Source organism: Halyomorpha halys, unplaced genomic scaffold, assembly GCF_000696795.3.
Source record: "Halyomorpha halys isolate HHAL.00 unplaced genomic scaffold, Hhal_1.1 Scaffold54.1, whole genome shotgun sequence".
Classification (NCBI taxonomy): domain Eukaryota; kingdom Metazoa; phylum Arthropoda; class Insecta; order Hemiptera; family Pentatomidae; genus Halyomorpha; species Halyomorpha halys.
Window position 1 is genome coordinate 163,160 of NW_027108734.1, and position 17,501 is coordinate 180,660.

General features: G+C 30.8%; 1 protein-coding gene across 3 annotated transcripts in view; it reads left to right on the forward strand.

The window, feature by feature from the left end:
• Window positions 1-17,501, forward strand: part of LOC106692381 (polycystin-2-like protein 2) — a 123,135-nt gene that overhangs the window by 15,729 nt on the left and 89,905 nt on the right. For 2 of the 3 annotated variants that reach the window (XR_001344952.2, XM_014438303.2), the window contains exons 6-19: window positions 3,280-3,390; window positions 3,468-3,607; window positions 4,523-4,660; window positions 4,756-4,880; window positions 6,234-6,449; window positions 6,912-7,140; window positions 8,887-9,123; window positions 9,203-9,292; window positions 11,153-11,305; window positions 12,084-12,127; window positions 12,262-12,435; window positions 13,911-14,035; window positions 14,111-14,156; window positions 15,822-15,944. Coding sequence is in view for 2 of the 3 variants with exons in the window: in XM_014438303.2 (XP_014293789.1) it covers window positions 3,280-3,390; window positions 3,468-3,607; window positions 4,523-4,660; window positions 4,756-4,880; window positions 6,234-6,449; window positions 6,912-7,140; window positions 8,887-9,123; window positions 9,203-9,292; window positions 11,153-11,305; window positions 12,084-12,127; window positions 12,262-12,435; window positions 13,911-14,035; window positions 14,111-14,156; window positions 15,822-15,930 (1,937 nt within the window). In the remaining variant the exon portion in view is untranslated. Of the gene's footprint in view, window positions 1-3,279; window positions 3,391-3,467; window positions 3,608-4,522; window positions 4,661-4,755; window positions 4,881-6,233; window positions 6,450-6,911; window positions 7,141-8,886; window positions 9,124-9,202; window positions 9,293-11,152; window positions 11,306-12,083; window positions 12,128-12,261; window positions 12,436-13,910; window positions 14,036-14,110; window positions 14,157-15,821; window positions 15,945-16,781; window positions 16,952-17,501 lie in introns of those variants that run through there. The other variant, XM_014438302.2, reaches the window with a different exon arrangement.

Sequence of the window (17,501 nt, forward strand, 5' to 3'; positions counted from 1 at the left end):
CTTTAATTTGAGTGCTAATAGAGATCTGTACGTCAAATGGTTTTTGAGATATAAATTTTTCAAAATAAATTCACTAACTACTGATCTTTCAGTACGTCCCATACAAAATTTTTACGAAACATTGCTTTTTAAAAAGCTATATCTCGAAAAATATTTAACGTAAATAACTCTATTAGGGCTCGTAATGAACTCCGAATGAATTTTTTTTTTCTTTTAATGCTTTGAAATAGCCGCCATTTTTTATTCCCCCTACCTATACTTGATAGACTCATCAATTTTGACTAGTAATTATACGTTGTTTTCATTAATGTAATCAAAAATTGGGGTGAGATAAATGCCTTTTTTTCTCCTCTTGGGCTCTTGTACTAATTGTTCATAACACCTCTGCATTGTATCCAATTCCTACGTTAATAGAACAGTTGGAAAGCAGAATTTAATTTCCTTACAGAGGCGAAATATTGGTTTCATATTAAGAAAAAAAATCACGTGTTTTTTTTATATCTCCGGTATTAATTTGTTTAATTAGATCCGGTCTGTGTCCTTTGATGGAATTTATAGAGCTCTAAACCACTCAGAGGTTTGGTGTAGATCGGTCGAGTAGTATTGAGGTTATTTCCATTTTTTTAGATTTTTAAAAAGGAAAGGCGAAAATTTTGGACTAAAAAATTTTATTTTCTGATTTTTTCGAAAATTCGAATTTAAGGGTATCTTGAGGTGGTAAAAACTTTATTTCGCTCATTAAAAATCTTTTAAAACACTTTCATAGGTCAGTGACTGAGAATTGTTTCAGTATAGTACTAATATTGATTGTTACTATTCATAAACTATTCATATTTCATGTAGTATATAGATTGGAGTATGATATATTGTAAAATTGGCTTAAATAATTTTTTTTTTTTCGGCCAAGACTCCCCCATTGGAGTCCTATACTGCCTAACCATGGTTGGGGGTCAAAGTTCTTCATTTTGTGGGACCGCTACTCAATGAAAAAGTCAACGTCCCAGGCCGGATTCGAACCGGCACCGCCAATAGACATCAAATTGGTAAGACTGTGTCTTAACCACTGAGCTATGGACGGCCCCCTTAAATAATAAGAAGAAATCAACTTATTCTGGCCAGTTTTAACGATGGTACAGGTGCTGACATACAGCTTCAGTTTAAAGCTACTAATTTTCCCTCCTAAAAATCTTTTACAAAACTTTCAAAATGTTTCAATCGGTCTCAATTGTTTCAATATAGTACTAATATACTTTGAAAGTACTAATACAATGAGGAGGTTCATTCCTTATTGAAAAAAAAAAATATTAATGATTCCCTAAAGGGTTTCTTGAGGTGCTTAAAACGAATGTCATCCCATATATTGGTTCAATTAATATTACCAAATCATAATAATAAAGTATACTTATATGTTTTATATAACTAACTACAATAATATAAATCAAACTATCAATTGTGATCATTAAATATATATTCATCAAATATGGCTATTGCTAAGTCAGCTAGTATTAAATAAATTAACGATTTTAACTAGAATTTTTTTTTACCCAAAGTTGTTCATGAAACAATTTCAGGTTGTCCAGGGGACCCACTTGGTTCAAAGCGGTGCATTCTGTATTCATCCTGCCCCACTAATTAGTCGAAGAGAATGAATCTAAAAGTTTGTCCCAGCAACGACTTCTAACTTTCCGAAACTGTACAGAGCAAGTTTAGTACGGGTTATTCAATTCTAAAACTATGCGCGTGTTCCGATCAGTTAAAAGTGGTTGTAAGAACTGACCTTAAGATAAGATTTGCCCCTAACCTCAGTTTTTTTTTCCGATCCCTCTAAAACAGAATAAAAACAATAAATTAGTGGATGCTTTGTGTATGGAAAACATAAATCAGGTTGAGTATTATCTTTTTCTACCTGTGGTATTTTAAGGTTACGGTGCAATACTTATCTGTTTATTGTGAAAAGAGTCCTACTATTCTAAATAATACTATCCTACTACTACTACTGAAAAGAATCCGGAGGTGATTGGCCTCCTAGCTGACCTCAGTTCTGCTACGCCACTGCTTTTAGGCCACCTATCCGAACCGGTCGTACTAACATTAGGGGTATTCATGATATTGTGTTAAATATAAAATGTTTTACCATGTTAAATGTTATAAGTATTGCATTGTGAACAGCCCTATTTAAAATGATGTTAAATGGTAAATGCATAAGTGCTCCTAGCGGATTTTCTGAGCAACTTGTTTAGTAACCTTACCTACCAAAACTTCATGTTATTGTTTACTTCCAAGTTTTGACTGCAGTAATTTATTACAACATGCCTAAAATAAGTGAAAGGTAGAAGCGTAAAAGTTTGGCTACTGATTGTATATTTTAAAAAGTACAAAAAACAAGACAAAAGAAAAAAACACCACAAACTACGAGTAAGTATCTTAGCACAACAAATAAAATTTTGACAAGCTCAGCTGGTGTGTTTCGTGACGTCATTCTCAATTTAAGAAACCTAGTAACAGATTCTCAGCCATGTTATATCGTTTTATTAACATGGTAGAAGAAGAAAATATTTCTCCATTTAACATAAGTTTTTCTCTTTAACATGTTAAACTAAAGATCAGAATAACCCTATTGTTAGCACTTCCCGCCGAGACGAGGAGCTTCAAACAGTGTCACCTAGGAGCGCCAATCATGTTTCTTTAATGCAAATATTGTACTGATTTGTTTGTTTAATATGTAAATAATTTTTATGATATGCATGTAAATAACATCAAAACTGTAAATACTTTGAACCAATAAGGAAAGTTGACAAACGGCAATATACGGCTAGCTACCCTTCGGGACTACGTACCTCCTCCATATCTATCGGAATAGTACCCTGTAGAACGAAGGCGCCTTCCTGCATCACCTGGCTTACCTCCCTCGGACCTTCAGGAATAGTATCCGGTAGGACAAGGTTACCATCCTTTGAGATATAACTGTTGTCACCCGTTAGTCTCATCCTATCTAGTCATCTTCCTTGTCAAATATTTTACCTTTATTAACTGAAAACGAATTGTGGAGGCCTTCTGGACAAGCAGAATCAGAAAGAAACTAACCACCTCGACAAGGCTAGTTTATGTATACTTCTGTTTTTCTTCACTTCATGAATATACTGCAAATATCTTTTAGTCAGATAAACTTCATTGTTTTATTATCATTAAAGTCCTTTTTAATTTATTTGAAGTTTATAATACAATTTATGTACCAAAATGTAATCTGCCTTATCACCTTCAGAAATTTTTTTTTTTTAGCTTTTTGGTATACTTCAGAAATGTATAGAAATACTGATAGAGAACAGTTCATCTTCCTTTCCATCCAAGAATTTATTATATATCTCATTTTCCTGACTTCAGTTTCGATTGGTAAGTTACACTGGTAGTCCTTGTAGGATCCTCAGTTTAAAAGGATTATCCAATATTAATTGTTATTATTATTTTAGTCGTCTTCGGTTCTTTCACCGCAATAATGTATTACTACAGTATTGTCCTATCGGATTTATTCATCCATACCAAGTTCAAGTCTCCACAAGGGCTTGCGTTAACCTACTTGGAAGTGAGGTCCATACAACAGTTCTGGGCAGTTAGTGATTTTTTTTAGTTTGTACTGTACCACATATCACATCCAGAATGAAAGTGACACAAATTAAAAAAAAAAAACACATCAACTTCAGATAAGCAATATAGCTTCCTTATTGTTTTAATATGATTCTGTGAATATAATACAGGAAATTTCTTTGAGCTGTTGAAATATAGGAGTACCCATAAAGGAGTTAAGTATTAGATTCAACCTGATGCTAGACCAATTTTACACCAATACTCCGAATGGGACCTACATTCTCATAAATGTGTGAGGAGGAATCCAACGGAACCGGATAAAATCCATTTAGGACCAACTAGATAGGAACCCCCTACAATCCCTGAAAATTTCTCCAAAATTTGATGAATGATTTGATCGATTAAAACCGAACAAAAATTTTACACCAGACCTACACCTCAACTCCCTCAGCTACAGACGGCCCTATGTCGACTATTTTTGCAAGAGGAGGGGTAAACATCTCATCTATGTTCCAGGATGAGATGTTTACCCCTCCTAGAGACAAATAGTGGTAGTCCTGGTTGGACGCTCCACTACATTTATAATACACTACACGTGATGCGAAAGAAGTTGTTTTGGAATTGGAGGTTTTTCATGTTTACTATAAGATTTGCTGAAGCAGAAAGTGTGCTTCACAATGAGGCCTTTCATATGAGCAGTTGTGAGACAAAGAGGTGTATGTCATTCGGTTCTCATCACTATTGATTTTCTTTAAACAAAAAAGTTAATTAATTAATTACTGAGTGTATTAACTTCAATTAATTTGCTTTTAAATAGTGGATATGGTTGTGACTGACAACTTTTTACCTAGAAAGCTGTTTCTTTTTTTGAGTTGTGCTATTTTCATTCAGGATGTGCTACTATTTTAATAAATCTCAAAACAACAGGCCTATGTTGCAGTATTTACAAAATGCGTTCCTCAATACTTTATTTTTCAAATATTTTGAAGACCAATTGACTGGTAACACACTAACCATGGAGGATAGCAAATTGGTTCTATTGCAGAATATTTTAGTTGGTGTACCGAGGTTGAGGCAGGTAATATTAAAACTAATCTACTAATATACTTTCAAAACTATTAATTAATAACTTGGTGGGAAAGTATAATAATTGATTCCTTTTGAATTTTTCAGGTGAGGGTGAAACCAGATTCGTGCAAGGTGCCTCAGGACTTTTCCATGACTTTTCGTTCATGTTATGGCTATTACAATTGGTTTAACGAAGATCAGGCAGATTTCGGCCGAAAGACTGGATCAGAGTGAGTAATATTGGATAATGTTAATGGCTCTATAATGGGGATAATATATTGGTATCTTCTGGGCTCAGTTAGGAAGGAATCATTACATTAGAAATTTAATTACATATTCAAATTACATGTTTCACTGTAATTACACTAAGACAACCATTGAATGGCCTGAAACACCAAAAATTAGTGGTTTTGATGGACAATTAAATAGAAACAATTGTAATTGCAAGCATGCGATCATAAAATCAATTTAATATTTATTTTTAGCATCTTTGAGAACATATAAATTAACTGTAATATGTTAATAAATCTACCAGTGCGCAATCGTAAACTGGATATCATTTTCATATTTTGGAGCCATTGTATCACAGTTTTTTTTCCATTTTTGTAATTATTAAGTATTTGTAATTACTAGTAGTTGCATTATAATTTTAGAGCACTTCTGCAATTCTAAATTACAGTAATTGGAAAGTAATTTTAATTGTCCTTGTAATTACTTTTTGGCCAACTTTTAAAAGGAGGAAGGAGAGGAGTGGTTGATTGGTTCCTACCTTACTATACTAAGAAGCAAAAAGAAACAAAAAAAAAATCGTAATTGTTTTTACTGTCTGATGCTTTCAAGTAATTAAATAATTACCATTAAATTTTGTTTTAAAAATTGGATAGTATCCGATATTATATTATAGATAGGTATGTTAAAACCTTTGGTTAGCTATGTGTATGATAATTTCCAATATCATTTCGTTATGGCTATGATCTCAATTACTTATAAAAAAAAATTATAATAACATTTTATACCTAGTGGTTGGTCCAAAGAAAGGTTCAAGTAATAAAAAATGAGAGCCTACATACTTATTAGTAGTGATAGGATTTTTATATTTTTAAATTATGTGTTTTCAGGATTTTATATTATGTATTTTTGTTATGAAAAACACTTTAAAAAGATCAATGTTCTATAATTTTACAATATAAGCATAATCTCACTAACCAGCCTGAGTTAAAATGGTTTATGGGTAATATTGAGGGATAAACTAAATTACTGAGATCACTGAACATCAAGGATAGTCAAAAATCAAAATCTCACATCAAAAAATACGAATAATATAGCCCATACTCAACTTTTTAGCAGGGATGTACTACTTCTAGTCATTTTTGAGCAGCTGATGTGAGATGTGTTTCCTTTGGTCTGTATTTCTGTAGTCTTTTCTTTTTCTGTTCTTATTATCTCTGAAATGAAAAAAATGTTGACTGGTCAGTTATTTGGGGTATTTGAGAGGCTTAAGGCTTTGTATTGCAATATTTCATTTTACTATTTTTTTTTGTTTTTCACTTATTATTTTATTTAATTTTTTTTTGTTATTATAGATGGACTTTTTCTGAAGACCTAGCCAATGCATATGAAGGGAAAATATCCTCATATGGAACTGGTGGTTACTATTTGAACCTAACGAGGAACTATGTCTTAAACAAAAAAATAATTGATAACCTTCATGACAGTTTGTGGATAGACCATGGGACAAGGGCAGTGTTTGTCGATTTCACGCTATACACACCAAACGTGAATCTGTTCTGTGTTGTGAAGCAAGTATTAAAACATTAATAAGTATTAAATTATTAATTATAGTATTAAATAAAAAAATTATTTGATCGTACTCATTTAGTTTAGAATATTATTAATGCAATTTCCAACTTTATTGGATTGTGGATCCTATTCTTTCATTTTCTCTCTTTTTGAAGAAGTAGTCAAATTTTTTGAACAGAAAAAATATTTTTTTTTTTTTTTGTTTTTAAGAAGTATTCATACTCCACAGTATTGCTAAAGTGACAGTTGACTTTTTCTAATTTATAAAAATTATTATTATTGGGGATCAATCAATAGTCAATATAAAAAATGAAATAAATAAGTTTTTCGTTGGTCATATTGGGCTCACAGTGAGTCATATTATGTTTGTAATGTTATATTGAAATGATTTTGTTTCAGTTTTCATACAAAAATAAATTATATATGAATTTAAATTAACTAATGGAGAAATATTATAACAGGTTAATTGCTGAGTTTCCTCCGAGTGGAGGAGTCATACCTTCAGCCAGATTCCATACTTTGAAGCTGATCCGCTACGTCTCTTTCTGGGACCATATCATCCTAGGGTTTGAAGTGGCGATTGTGGTCATGCTCCTCCTGTTTACTGCTGAAGAAATCAGGGAGATTGGTGTTCTTCGATTCAGTTATTTGTCGAATATCTGGAACTATCTTGACCTTGCAATTGTGATTGTTAGTATTATTAATTAACTGGTTTTCAAAATAGAAATATCTGTGTTAGTCATTAAAAAGAAGGCAAATTGAATTATATAAATAATATTTTTATGATATTAACCCTAGCATTAATATCAATCGTTAGTAACTATCGGTCAGGGCATTACAAATTTTAATACATTTACTCACAACTGATCAGTGAGATTAAAAACAAATATTTTAATATATGATAAGAATATGAGAATACAATAATACTACAAGAGTACAACTTTAAGATACAGTTTGTATGTTGTTCTCATTTAGCTTTGATTAAGCCCAACAAAGTGTTGTGAAATCTCGGTTACTAATAAATAATTTTTTGCTACTTTTGTACCTTTCGTGACCATCGCTCAGACTATTTTATTACAATGATCACATATGGTCAACTAATAATCTTCCAAAAATAAAATTTCTGCTTGGACTTAAGGTAGAAACCAACAAACTGAACATATAACTGAAAAAGGGTTTTAAAATAACATTTTCACATAATCATGTGAATAATCTGCATTCACCTAGTAGATTATATAATATCAAATAAAAATTCATCAAATAACAATAAATATCATTCCATCAGAGGTCGGAATATAAGTATACCATTATTGGCACTATTCATCCAATAGGTTTTAACTTCACCATCTAACGTCAACATTCCACAGGGGAAATTTAAACCTTATTCTTGTACGAGGGGTGGGGAATCAGGAAACTACTAGAACCCCTACCACATAAAACATAAACATACTAGATATTTGATACCACAGATTGGTTGCGTCCGACTGGTAGTTTAGGATAAAATAAAAATTTTAATCATCAGTAAAATCACACATTAAATTATATAATTAATTAATAATTTTGTCTTGTCTACTTTTTCATACTTGTCCAGATGTGTATTCATTTTTTTCATTAATGATATATTGTGTTGAAAATAAAATTGGACTGTAATTCTTATTATATTTATTTATTAGCACTATATTCCTTGTAGGACTTGATTCTTATCCATGGTAGCGTTTTAGCTCCAACAATCATTCATACGTTTCGTCTCAGAAATTTTTATTGTCAAAATTTCAAGAGAAGCTTTTTGGGCAGTATATTTGATACTATTCTATCATTTAGGATTCATTACCTAACCATAGGCCCTTGAATTGAACAAAGACGACTATATTAAGTAAGAGTGACAATGGAGTTAAAGATAGACTCTTAATATAATATAGCAACTACAAAAAGAAAGCTGCAACTCATTGGAAATGATTTCCAGAAAACAAGGACTGCTAAAATAGAAATGAAGACAATGGTAGACTACTGATATGGAATGATTGATTTTATTATTTTATACTATAAAATAAAACAATTTATTACCAAAAGATAAGATAGGAGGAAAAAAATAGTTTTTTTTTTACTGTTCCTTCTTTGACTGGGAGATTTGGGGGAAGCATAGTTTTCTCTAGCTATTCTAGCCTTTATGGCAGCAGTAATCATTAGAGGTGACTGTCTCTTGGGATTAATATTTATCACAGCTCTAAAAACAGTACTTATCTTACTTTATTGTATTTTCTTCAAACCATTAGTTATATAACACCATATAATTATAAGTACTGAAGTCTTAATCTTAATGATTTATTGACAAGACAGACTAGAAGATATTATAGTAAACCTTCCATTATTTTGTTTTTTAATTTAGCAAGCAATTTATTCAAGTTGTAATTGGAGTTTAATCTTTCTCTGTTTAAGCTTGGATGGAACTTGTTGGCCCTTGGATATATCAGATACCAGCGCGTAAGGAATGAATTGCCTGAACTCATCCAACAAATTAATGAAGATGATTATGCGAATTTTGACTCACTCGCAGAAATACAACTATTGTTCAACACTGGCTGTGCATTCTTTGTAACACTGGTGTGGCTCAAACTTATAAAATTTATGATGCTCATCAAGGTTATGTACCATCTCCTTAAAACAGTGGGGAAGGTAAAAACTTATTCTTGAGGTTAACATTGATAGAATATAGGAAACAAAATTGAAAATTTATTTTTATTTGTTATTGCAGTGTGCCCAAGAACTTTTTGGATTAACTTTCATATTAATTTTATTACTTGTTTCCTTTGCATTGCTTGGGCATCTTCTATTTGGAGCACAGGTAAGAATATCCATAAAAAAAAAAAATTTAAATAAAGTTTTTTTTTTTTTTTAATATTTATTTATTGCTATTTACAACTGTACATTACAATACATTTAGTAAATCTGATCTAAGTAAAATTGGAGTGTTACAGGCATGTAGAGAAACTACTCATTGGTAGCACTCTAATGACATTTTACAATAGTTGGTCTCGTGGCCATCTTCTTTTCAGGCGCCTCGGAGGATTGTCAGGAATGGAAGAGGATGCAAGATTAGAAACTAGGGGGTTTGAGTGGTTGGAGAGTTTATAATGGAAGGAGTGATATCCGGTTCGGACTAGATCAGTTACATAGGAAACATTAAGGTCTTTATGTATGATTTTATTTGTGACAAAGTAAGGAGCATTGAGGATTTTGGATTGTAAGGATTGAATACAAGAGGAATTTGAAGGTGTAATGGAGCCCTAAAGCTCAACTCCATATGTCCAGATTGGCCTTATTACAGTCATGTAGATCAGTCTTTTGTAATGAATTAGAAGTTTAGACCGTTTGTCTAGTAAGTGCTGTAATAGTCAAAATCGACGTGCAGTTTCCTGTCTTTTCAGTCTGGTATGAGGATTCCGTGTTAATCGCTTGTCCAAATGTAGTCCAAGGTAGTGGATCTGTTCGACAGGGGTAAGAGTAACATCATTAAATGAAACTGTAGGGCAGTCAGTAGGTTTACGACGAAGGGTGATTTGATGGGATTTGTTGGAATTTATTTATGAAGTTTAAAAAAAAAATCATGTAATTAACATAATACATATTTAAAAAAAATAATTTGGTAGAAATATTCCATTACAAGCTTTATCTGCAATTATGATCCTCAAGAATAGAAGAAACTAAGACAGATGATAGCAGTTTTATTTTTTAATAAGTAGACTCTATTGGATTATCTGATGCTGTTGATGGATTATTTAAATGTTTAATTTTTCTTTTAAACACTATTGTGGTCAAAAAAAGAAAATGTTATCAAGGAATTACTCAAAAATTAAAATACATAACCACAAAAATGTTATTTCTTCTCATAGTAAATTTTTTTTAATTTTGATATATTATTATGTTTTTTTTATCAAGTTCTACTTCTAAGTGTGTGTCACGACCAAGGCCTAGATTTTTATGTAGTTAAAAACCCCAAAATATGCCTTATAATATGCAGTACAAAAACATAAAATATGCAGCTAATAATCTTCAAATATACAAAAAGACAGACAAACTATAATAAAATATCTCTACAAAAGGTTCTGAATACAGAAAGAAATAAAAGAAGGGTTTAAAAATGTTTTCAATTTTATTTTTCATAAACCAAAATTAGTAAATAATTAAAATAATACACTTAAAAAAATTGCAAGTGTCTTGGGCCTGGCCAACAGAAGTGAAAATTCTGGAAATAAAATAATTAACGTTTTCAAATTGTATTAATAAATGAATATATATACATATACATGTAAATAAATGCATTTATTATTAAATATTCAAAATAAAACTTGAATAATTGCATCTGGGTTCACTAATTCATAAAGATTTTGATCAGGGGTTTAAAAAACAATCATGCAATCAAAATATGCAATTGCATAAAAATCTGGACCTCGATCATGACTTATGCTGTGTAAGTAATATTTACCCTGACAACCTGATAGCTGAGCGGGCTGGGGCGAGGTTCCCAGAATGCTTAGTTGAGAAGGTTATGGGTTCGATTCCCACCTAAGCTAGTCAATATTTATTTCTCAACAGACTCGAGAAATGAATCTTGACATTCCCATTCTGGGGCTGTATTGGTCCTCAAATGTGGAGGACTTGAGCAAAAAAAAAAAAAATTTTACCCTGCCAAATATTCTTCCAGGTCGAGGAATTTGGAACGATGAGCCAGGCACTGATATCTTTACTAATTCTTCTTGTTGGAGCCTTGGACTACAAGAAAGTTCATGAAGCTAGACCATTTCTAGGACCACTCTACTTCATGCTCTTTATTTATGTCTTTATCCTTGTATTCTTGGTAATTATTTCTTCCTCATGTCCTCTACTATGTCAATAATTTTTGATAAAATATCAATTTATTTATTCAAGTATTAATTCACTACTTCAGTGGATTGCTTTAAGTGAATTTGATATTTTTAGTTTCTCCCGAATTTCTTGAAAAATTTAATTCATATAGATTCAACATATGACTAGGATCTTTGTGAAAAATAAAATTAAGTTAAAATAAATAAATTAACAGACTTAAAGTAAATAGGTCTATCAGAGATTGAGGCCATTTTTTTTTTGGATTCATAGCTGAAGGACGGAAGAAATGTATTATAAAAGTGTGTTGAAATGATTCGATTAGAGAAGTGAAAATTATATTCAATGTTGTGCTTTACAGCTGAGTTGATGGTATATAAGAATGGCACATTGTGTAATTTAATACATACCATGGTTCTTGTATAATGGTTTTCAAGTGCTTTTGGCTTTATGAATGTATGTAGCTTTTTTATTTTTAAGTCCAAATTCATTTTAGTCATGTGTTGTATTATAATTTTTTAAAGTCAAAAGGGGAGTAATTGTCAAATAAATGCATCAATAGTTTTTAACCTTGTTTATGACCAAGCAATAGTCCAAGATACAACAATCGTATGTCACATTAACAATTTAATTTAAAACAAAAATTCTGTATATTTTATTACTCAAAATATTTTATGTATTGTAGATTATATTTTTCTTTCTATAGTATAGATTTAAATTTTATTAACTAGGATTGAAGCTAATAAATGGATACATTATTATTTTTTTCTTAGAGCCTTTTTGTTGCTGTGCTTGTGAATGGATTTATGACAGTAAGGTAAAGGATTCATATAATTTAATTATAATAATTTTTACAAAATTTATTACAAGTAGTACTGACTAGGTAATTACAACATTACTTCGCTTTTTACTAATTTGAAAAAAAATAGTACTGATTTTATCTTTTTTAAGGTTTGACATCATGGAAGATCGCTCTAAAATTTATTTGAAGAATATATTTTACGATTGCTTAAACAGGTTCCTTAAAGCCTTAAATATGAATAAGTTGTCTAATAGCCTCAAAGAAAAACGAAGAAAAGAAACAGCAGAAGAGAATTACAGTATCATCATAGATGTTCTGAGAAGGTTATATATATTTATTTTGTTATATATATTCAAAGATTGTTTTAGGATTCATTGTAATTTCAGTTTTTTAATTTATAAATAGATCAATTAAATATTTTAAATACTTTTTTTATTTGTGTGTTAAAGATCAGTTGAGTTTTTATACCTCATGAGTGTTTATTTTTACATAAATGTTATATAAAAACATTGAAATATTTAATTTAAAATTCAGCTCGAAAAAATCCTGAAAATAAACAAAATTGGTTACTTTTGATTAATTGAATAAAAGTTTCAATAGTTAAAAAAGGAAAATTACATTTAATTGTAGGGATTATTTTAATACATGAGTTTTTTTTTAGTTGCAAATCATAATCAAAGGGTTGTTGATCATAACCATTCTTCTTCTTTTACTAGCACAACAGGCGCATGAAGCTGCTCTTGGTCTGCTTAACGACCACCAACCATCTTTCTTTATCTTCTGTAAGGGTAACTGGGATCCTGAGTTGTCGCAGATCCCGCCTCATAGCATCCCTCCACCGACCCTTCAGCCTACCACGTTGCCACACACCGTTCGGAACGTAACTGTACAATTTATGAACCACTCTTTCCTCGCTCATCCTCATTACATTGCCAAGCCATTTAAGCCTCTTTATCCTTATGTATGAAGAGATGCAATATTCTTTATAGAGCCCAAAAAGCTCACCATTTTTCCTTCTTTGCAAATTACCATTCTCGCATATGGGCCCTAAGATTCTCCTCAGAATTACTCTTTCAAACCTGTCTAGCAGGTTAATGCTTTTTGCTTTATTGCTCAGGGTCCAAGTTTCTCCACCGTATGTGACGACTGGCCTCATCAACGTTTTGTAGAGGGTGAACTTGATGGTACGGCTAACAAGTTTGCTTTTGATTAGTCTTACAATGGAGAAATAGGCTCTATTTCCAGCCAAAATTCTGCTTTTGACTTCTTCTTCATCCTGGTTCTCATTGATAATAGATCCAAGGTAAGAAAAAGAACTTACCACTTTGAAATTATAGGGGCGACTCTGCCTCTGGTCCGGAGACTTCTTACACAACAGCATAGTCTTGGTTTTTCCCCCATTAATATGCAGCCCCATCGTATTTGCTTTAACATCCATCGCTTTTTCCAGTCCACCTCATCTCCTGTATTGCCAAGATGTCCAGAGAGGCCTTCTGTGACATATCAGTAAGCTCTTTAAGATCTCCAGCTCTATATAAAGTATGTACATTCCAGGTTCCTATTTTTGAGGCATCTGTCATAATATTTATAACTTCATCAAGACCATCCGATAAACTCTTTTTATTTAAACCATTCTGATTTAGATAGGGGCCCTCATGACCCATACGAGTTGAGAGTCCTATGAAAATCATTCAGAAGATATATTAAAAAATACATAAACTTGCCTCACTTAAGTGTTCTCTAGTTTAGGATTAAACATGGAAATAAACTAAACTAATAATGAAATTGATATTGGCAGGTCAGGCTTTCGTGGTAAAGAAATGACTTTATTTTTAAAGAAACACGGAATACAAAAAGGAAGAGATATTACAATGCTAAAAATGGTTGAAATGTATGAAGACATAGACGGAAAAGGGCAAATGTGTTAGTGAAAAATTTATGTGAAAATTTAGAAATTAATTCTTCATGACTTAACTATTATCTTTTTTACTGTTTCAGATATCGAAGCGATTGAACATGAACAAATAATGAATGAAATCGATTTGTAAGTAATCTCTCTCGTGAAGCAATTTGCATTAATAATCTTAATTCAGAAATGTATCGATGAAACTTGGTGTATTTTTACTTTTTAATCTTTAACAAGTCGAGCGGTGATGTTGAAAGTTTGCATCCCTACCGTGAAGCAGATGTCGAAGTATGCTAGACAATTTAATTTCATACCTAGATAGGGTCTAGGAAATTGAGGCCGGACATTGGCAAATGTTATATGGCTCTAGCCTCAGTACAAGGATTTAAAAGATTTAGATAATATAGAGTCACTGTACTGTATTTTTTCTTCAGTTTTTTCTGTTAACAAAGGTAAAATTTACTTAATGATAATAATCTACTATTATTTCTTTTTAAAATTGTTTTTGAAGATATAGAATCTGTCATTTCAATTTATTACTATTCTATATACAGAGTGTAACAGGATAAAGTAGACAAACTCCTGGGGTGATTCTACTAAAAAAATCTGACCCATGACCGATTCTCAATCAGGAGAACAGAATTTCAATTAATGTGTTTTTTTCTGAATAACAAGACTTTTCTTATTAAAAATATTTATCTTCTAAACTATTGGTCCTACAGAAAAATTAAAACAACATTTGAAAAGCACATTAAATTAGCTCAAAGAAGACATGCTATGGAATATCTTAAACTAATGTTTAATATTGTTACAATGATAGACACTTTAAACAAATGTAGAAAATTTTTATTTTTACCTTATGGAAAGAAATATTCTATCCTGAGTACTGCCAACTGTACTAAAACTTTTTCTTAAGTAAGATTTACAAGAATAGACTCACTTTTGCATTTACCTTTCAATTTGCAATGTAATATAAAATAATGATGAGAAGATAGCTGACGGTGGATAATATTTATGAGAAGATCGTTGGGGTGCGGTCAGAGAACACAAATAAGTTAAAATAACTTATTTATTAGTGCCAACGTTTCGGCCAGAATTTCCAGCCTTCGTCAGGCTACTTATAGGATATCGGAAATCTAAGTGAGCTCAGTGGCGCGTGCGGTAAGACTCTCTATCATCACAATATAAAATAAAATGGATAAAGAATTTTTTGTTTGAATGCTAAAAGAATGTATTATAATCAATTTTTTTGTTTACACCACACTAAGTAGTACATTTCTCTTGTAAACCAGTATAACTTGCTTTTTGTTTTGTATTCATTTCCGTCTTATGTATTCCTTAACCATACACATATAACCATAGTTCCATAAAGTTCACCCCTGTTTCATCTCGGTGAGTCACTTACGCCTATCCAACGATAGGAAAGAAGTTAGGATAAAGAAGTTTTGGAGAAGATCATGTCCTGTTATTAAGCGGAAACAAGCTACTCGCTCAGCTCTGCTGAGTTTCTCGGGAATTCGTTGATCCTTATTCAATAGGTTATTATACTTCTTACCATCTACTTGGGCTTTATGTCTGGTATTTGCCCTGTCCTTATAGTAGGAACATAAATCAGATCTAATTGTTCTGTAAAATAGTGGTATAACAGCCTGATTCTCCGCATAAACGAACTTTGCTAACTTGTCAGCCTGTTCATTACTCTGTATGAGAACATGGCCTAGTATCCCTTGCTGAGCCATAATACTTCCTATTTTCCCCATATTCCAACATTTATAGCAATCAAGATCAAAATTTTTTTTTCAGGTTGCGATTGAGGTTGGCGTATAGTGATAAGATGATTGAAGAACTAGGATCTAAAATAGAATGTCTTTTTGCTAAAGTGGCACCGCCATCAAACCGAACCTTATACTAACCATTCATATTGAGGTAGGAATAACATGTTATCTAAACGTATAGTATGCATATAGTCTCTTAAATTATGATACCTCATAAGTCCTAAAAATAATAAACAATATGATTTTAATATTTTTTTTTTAGTAAAAATGTGAGAAAAATACATTGATACTACAATATAGATAGATTATAAATAGATACCTTGTATCCACCATAATTTTTTAGGAATTTCTTTGTTGATTTTTATATTTGTAAAATGGTATAACGATAATTTTTTGGAATTATGAGGTATATTATAATTTAACCTAGTATCTCTATTTAAATGTTTAAAACAAATTTTGTTATTGTGGATACCAACAGTGGTTAATAAACTGGAGATCTTTTTCTCTAAATTTTCTGGATTATCTACTTTGGTAGAGATGTACGAGTATCTATTAATATATCAGTTTACTGTTGATTCATCCCTACATTAACATAATTTATTCATGTACATTTTGAAAGACAATTATCCTAGCCTGATTTGATAAATTAGAACAATTAAGAAGACAACACTTTTCCCAATTGTTTAAAAAATGTACAGGGTCATTCAACCTTTACCTTGCTTATATTCCTAATGTCAAATAATAGCAAATATCAGTTAATTTTAACAAGTTTATTTATTCTTTAATTAAAAATAATTTTTTATAAATCTTTCATTAATTAATTCCTAAAGTAAATTCTTTATACTAACTGTATTATTCTTTATGTCGAATAATATCAGATATCAGTTAATTTTTACAAGTTTATTAATTCTTTAATTAAAATATATATATTTTTTTTTTACAAACCTTGGGTAAATTAATTACTGAAGTAAATTCTTTGTAATTTCAGGTACAGACCCCCAATATGTTCATATTTTTATATATTTTACAATAAAATTATTATTATTATTTTAATCTATTCGAGGCTGAAGTCTCTAATATTACCTATACCTACAGTTTTGATTATTACATACAGATATCAAAATGTTTTGAAATTATTCTGAAGGCAGTGAAATACTTAAAAATTGCCTATATTTTTCAATCATTATATTTATAAATAAAGTTTTAAATGATTAAAGATTTCTTTATTAAAATTAAATCATAGGATTACAGTTAGATTATATGATTGACCGCAATCAAGGTGATGCAATTTTCATAGGATCACAGATTTCAATAAAACTTTTTCGGTGATTGTAAGTTGAAAAATATTAGGCACCTGTCTGAAGGTTCTTACCAATGAGCCATAAGAGCTGAGAAAAAAATATATTTTTTTAAAAATTTTTATATTATCCTTTTCTTCCTTAGCTCTGTGTAATTCGGAAGTTAAATACAAACTTTTTTTTATTTTTTATGTAGGATAAAGGATAAATAATGGTGATTATATTAAATGAGGTTAAGTATATACGAAATCATAAAAAACTGAAAGACACACAGTAAAAATAAAGTAATAAAATATTTTGATTTTAAGAAAATTCAAGACAGATTTATTTTTAATTTGTAGTCAGCATCATTGAAAACTCTTAAAAACAAATTTTTAAGGATTTAAGAAAATATTTTTTCTAGCCCATAT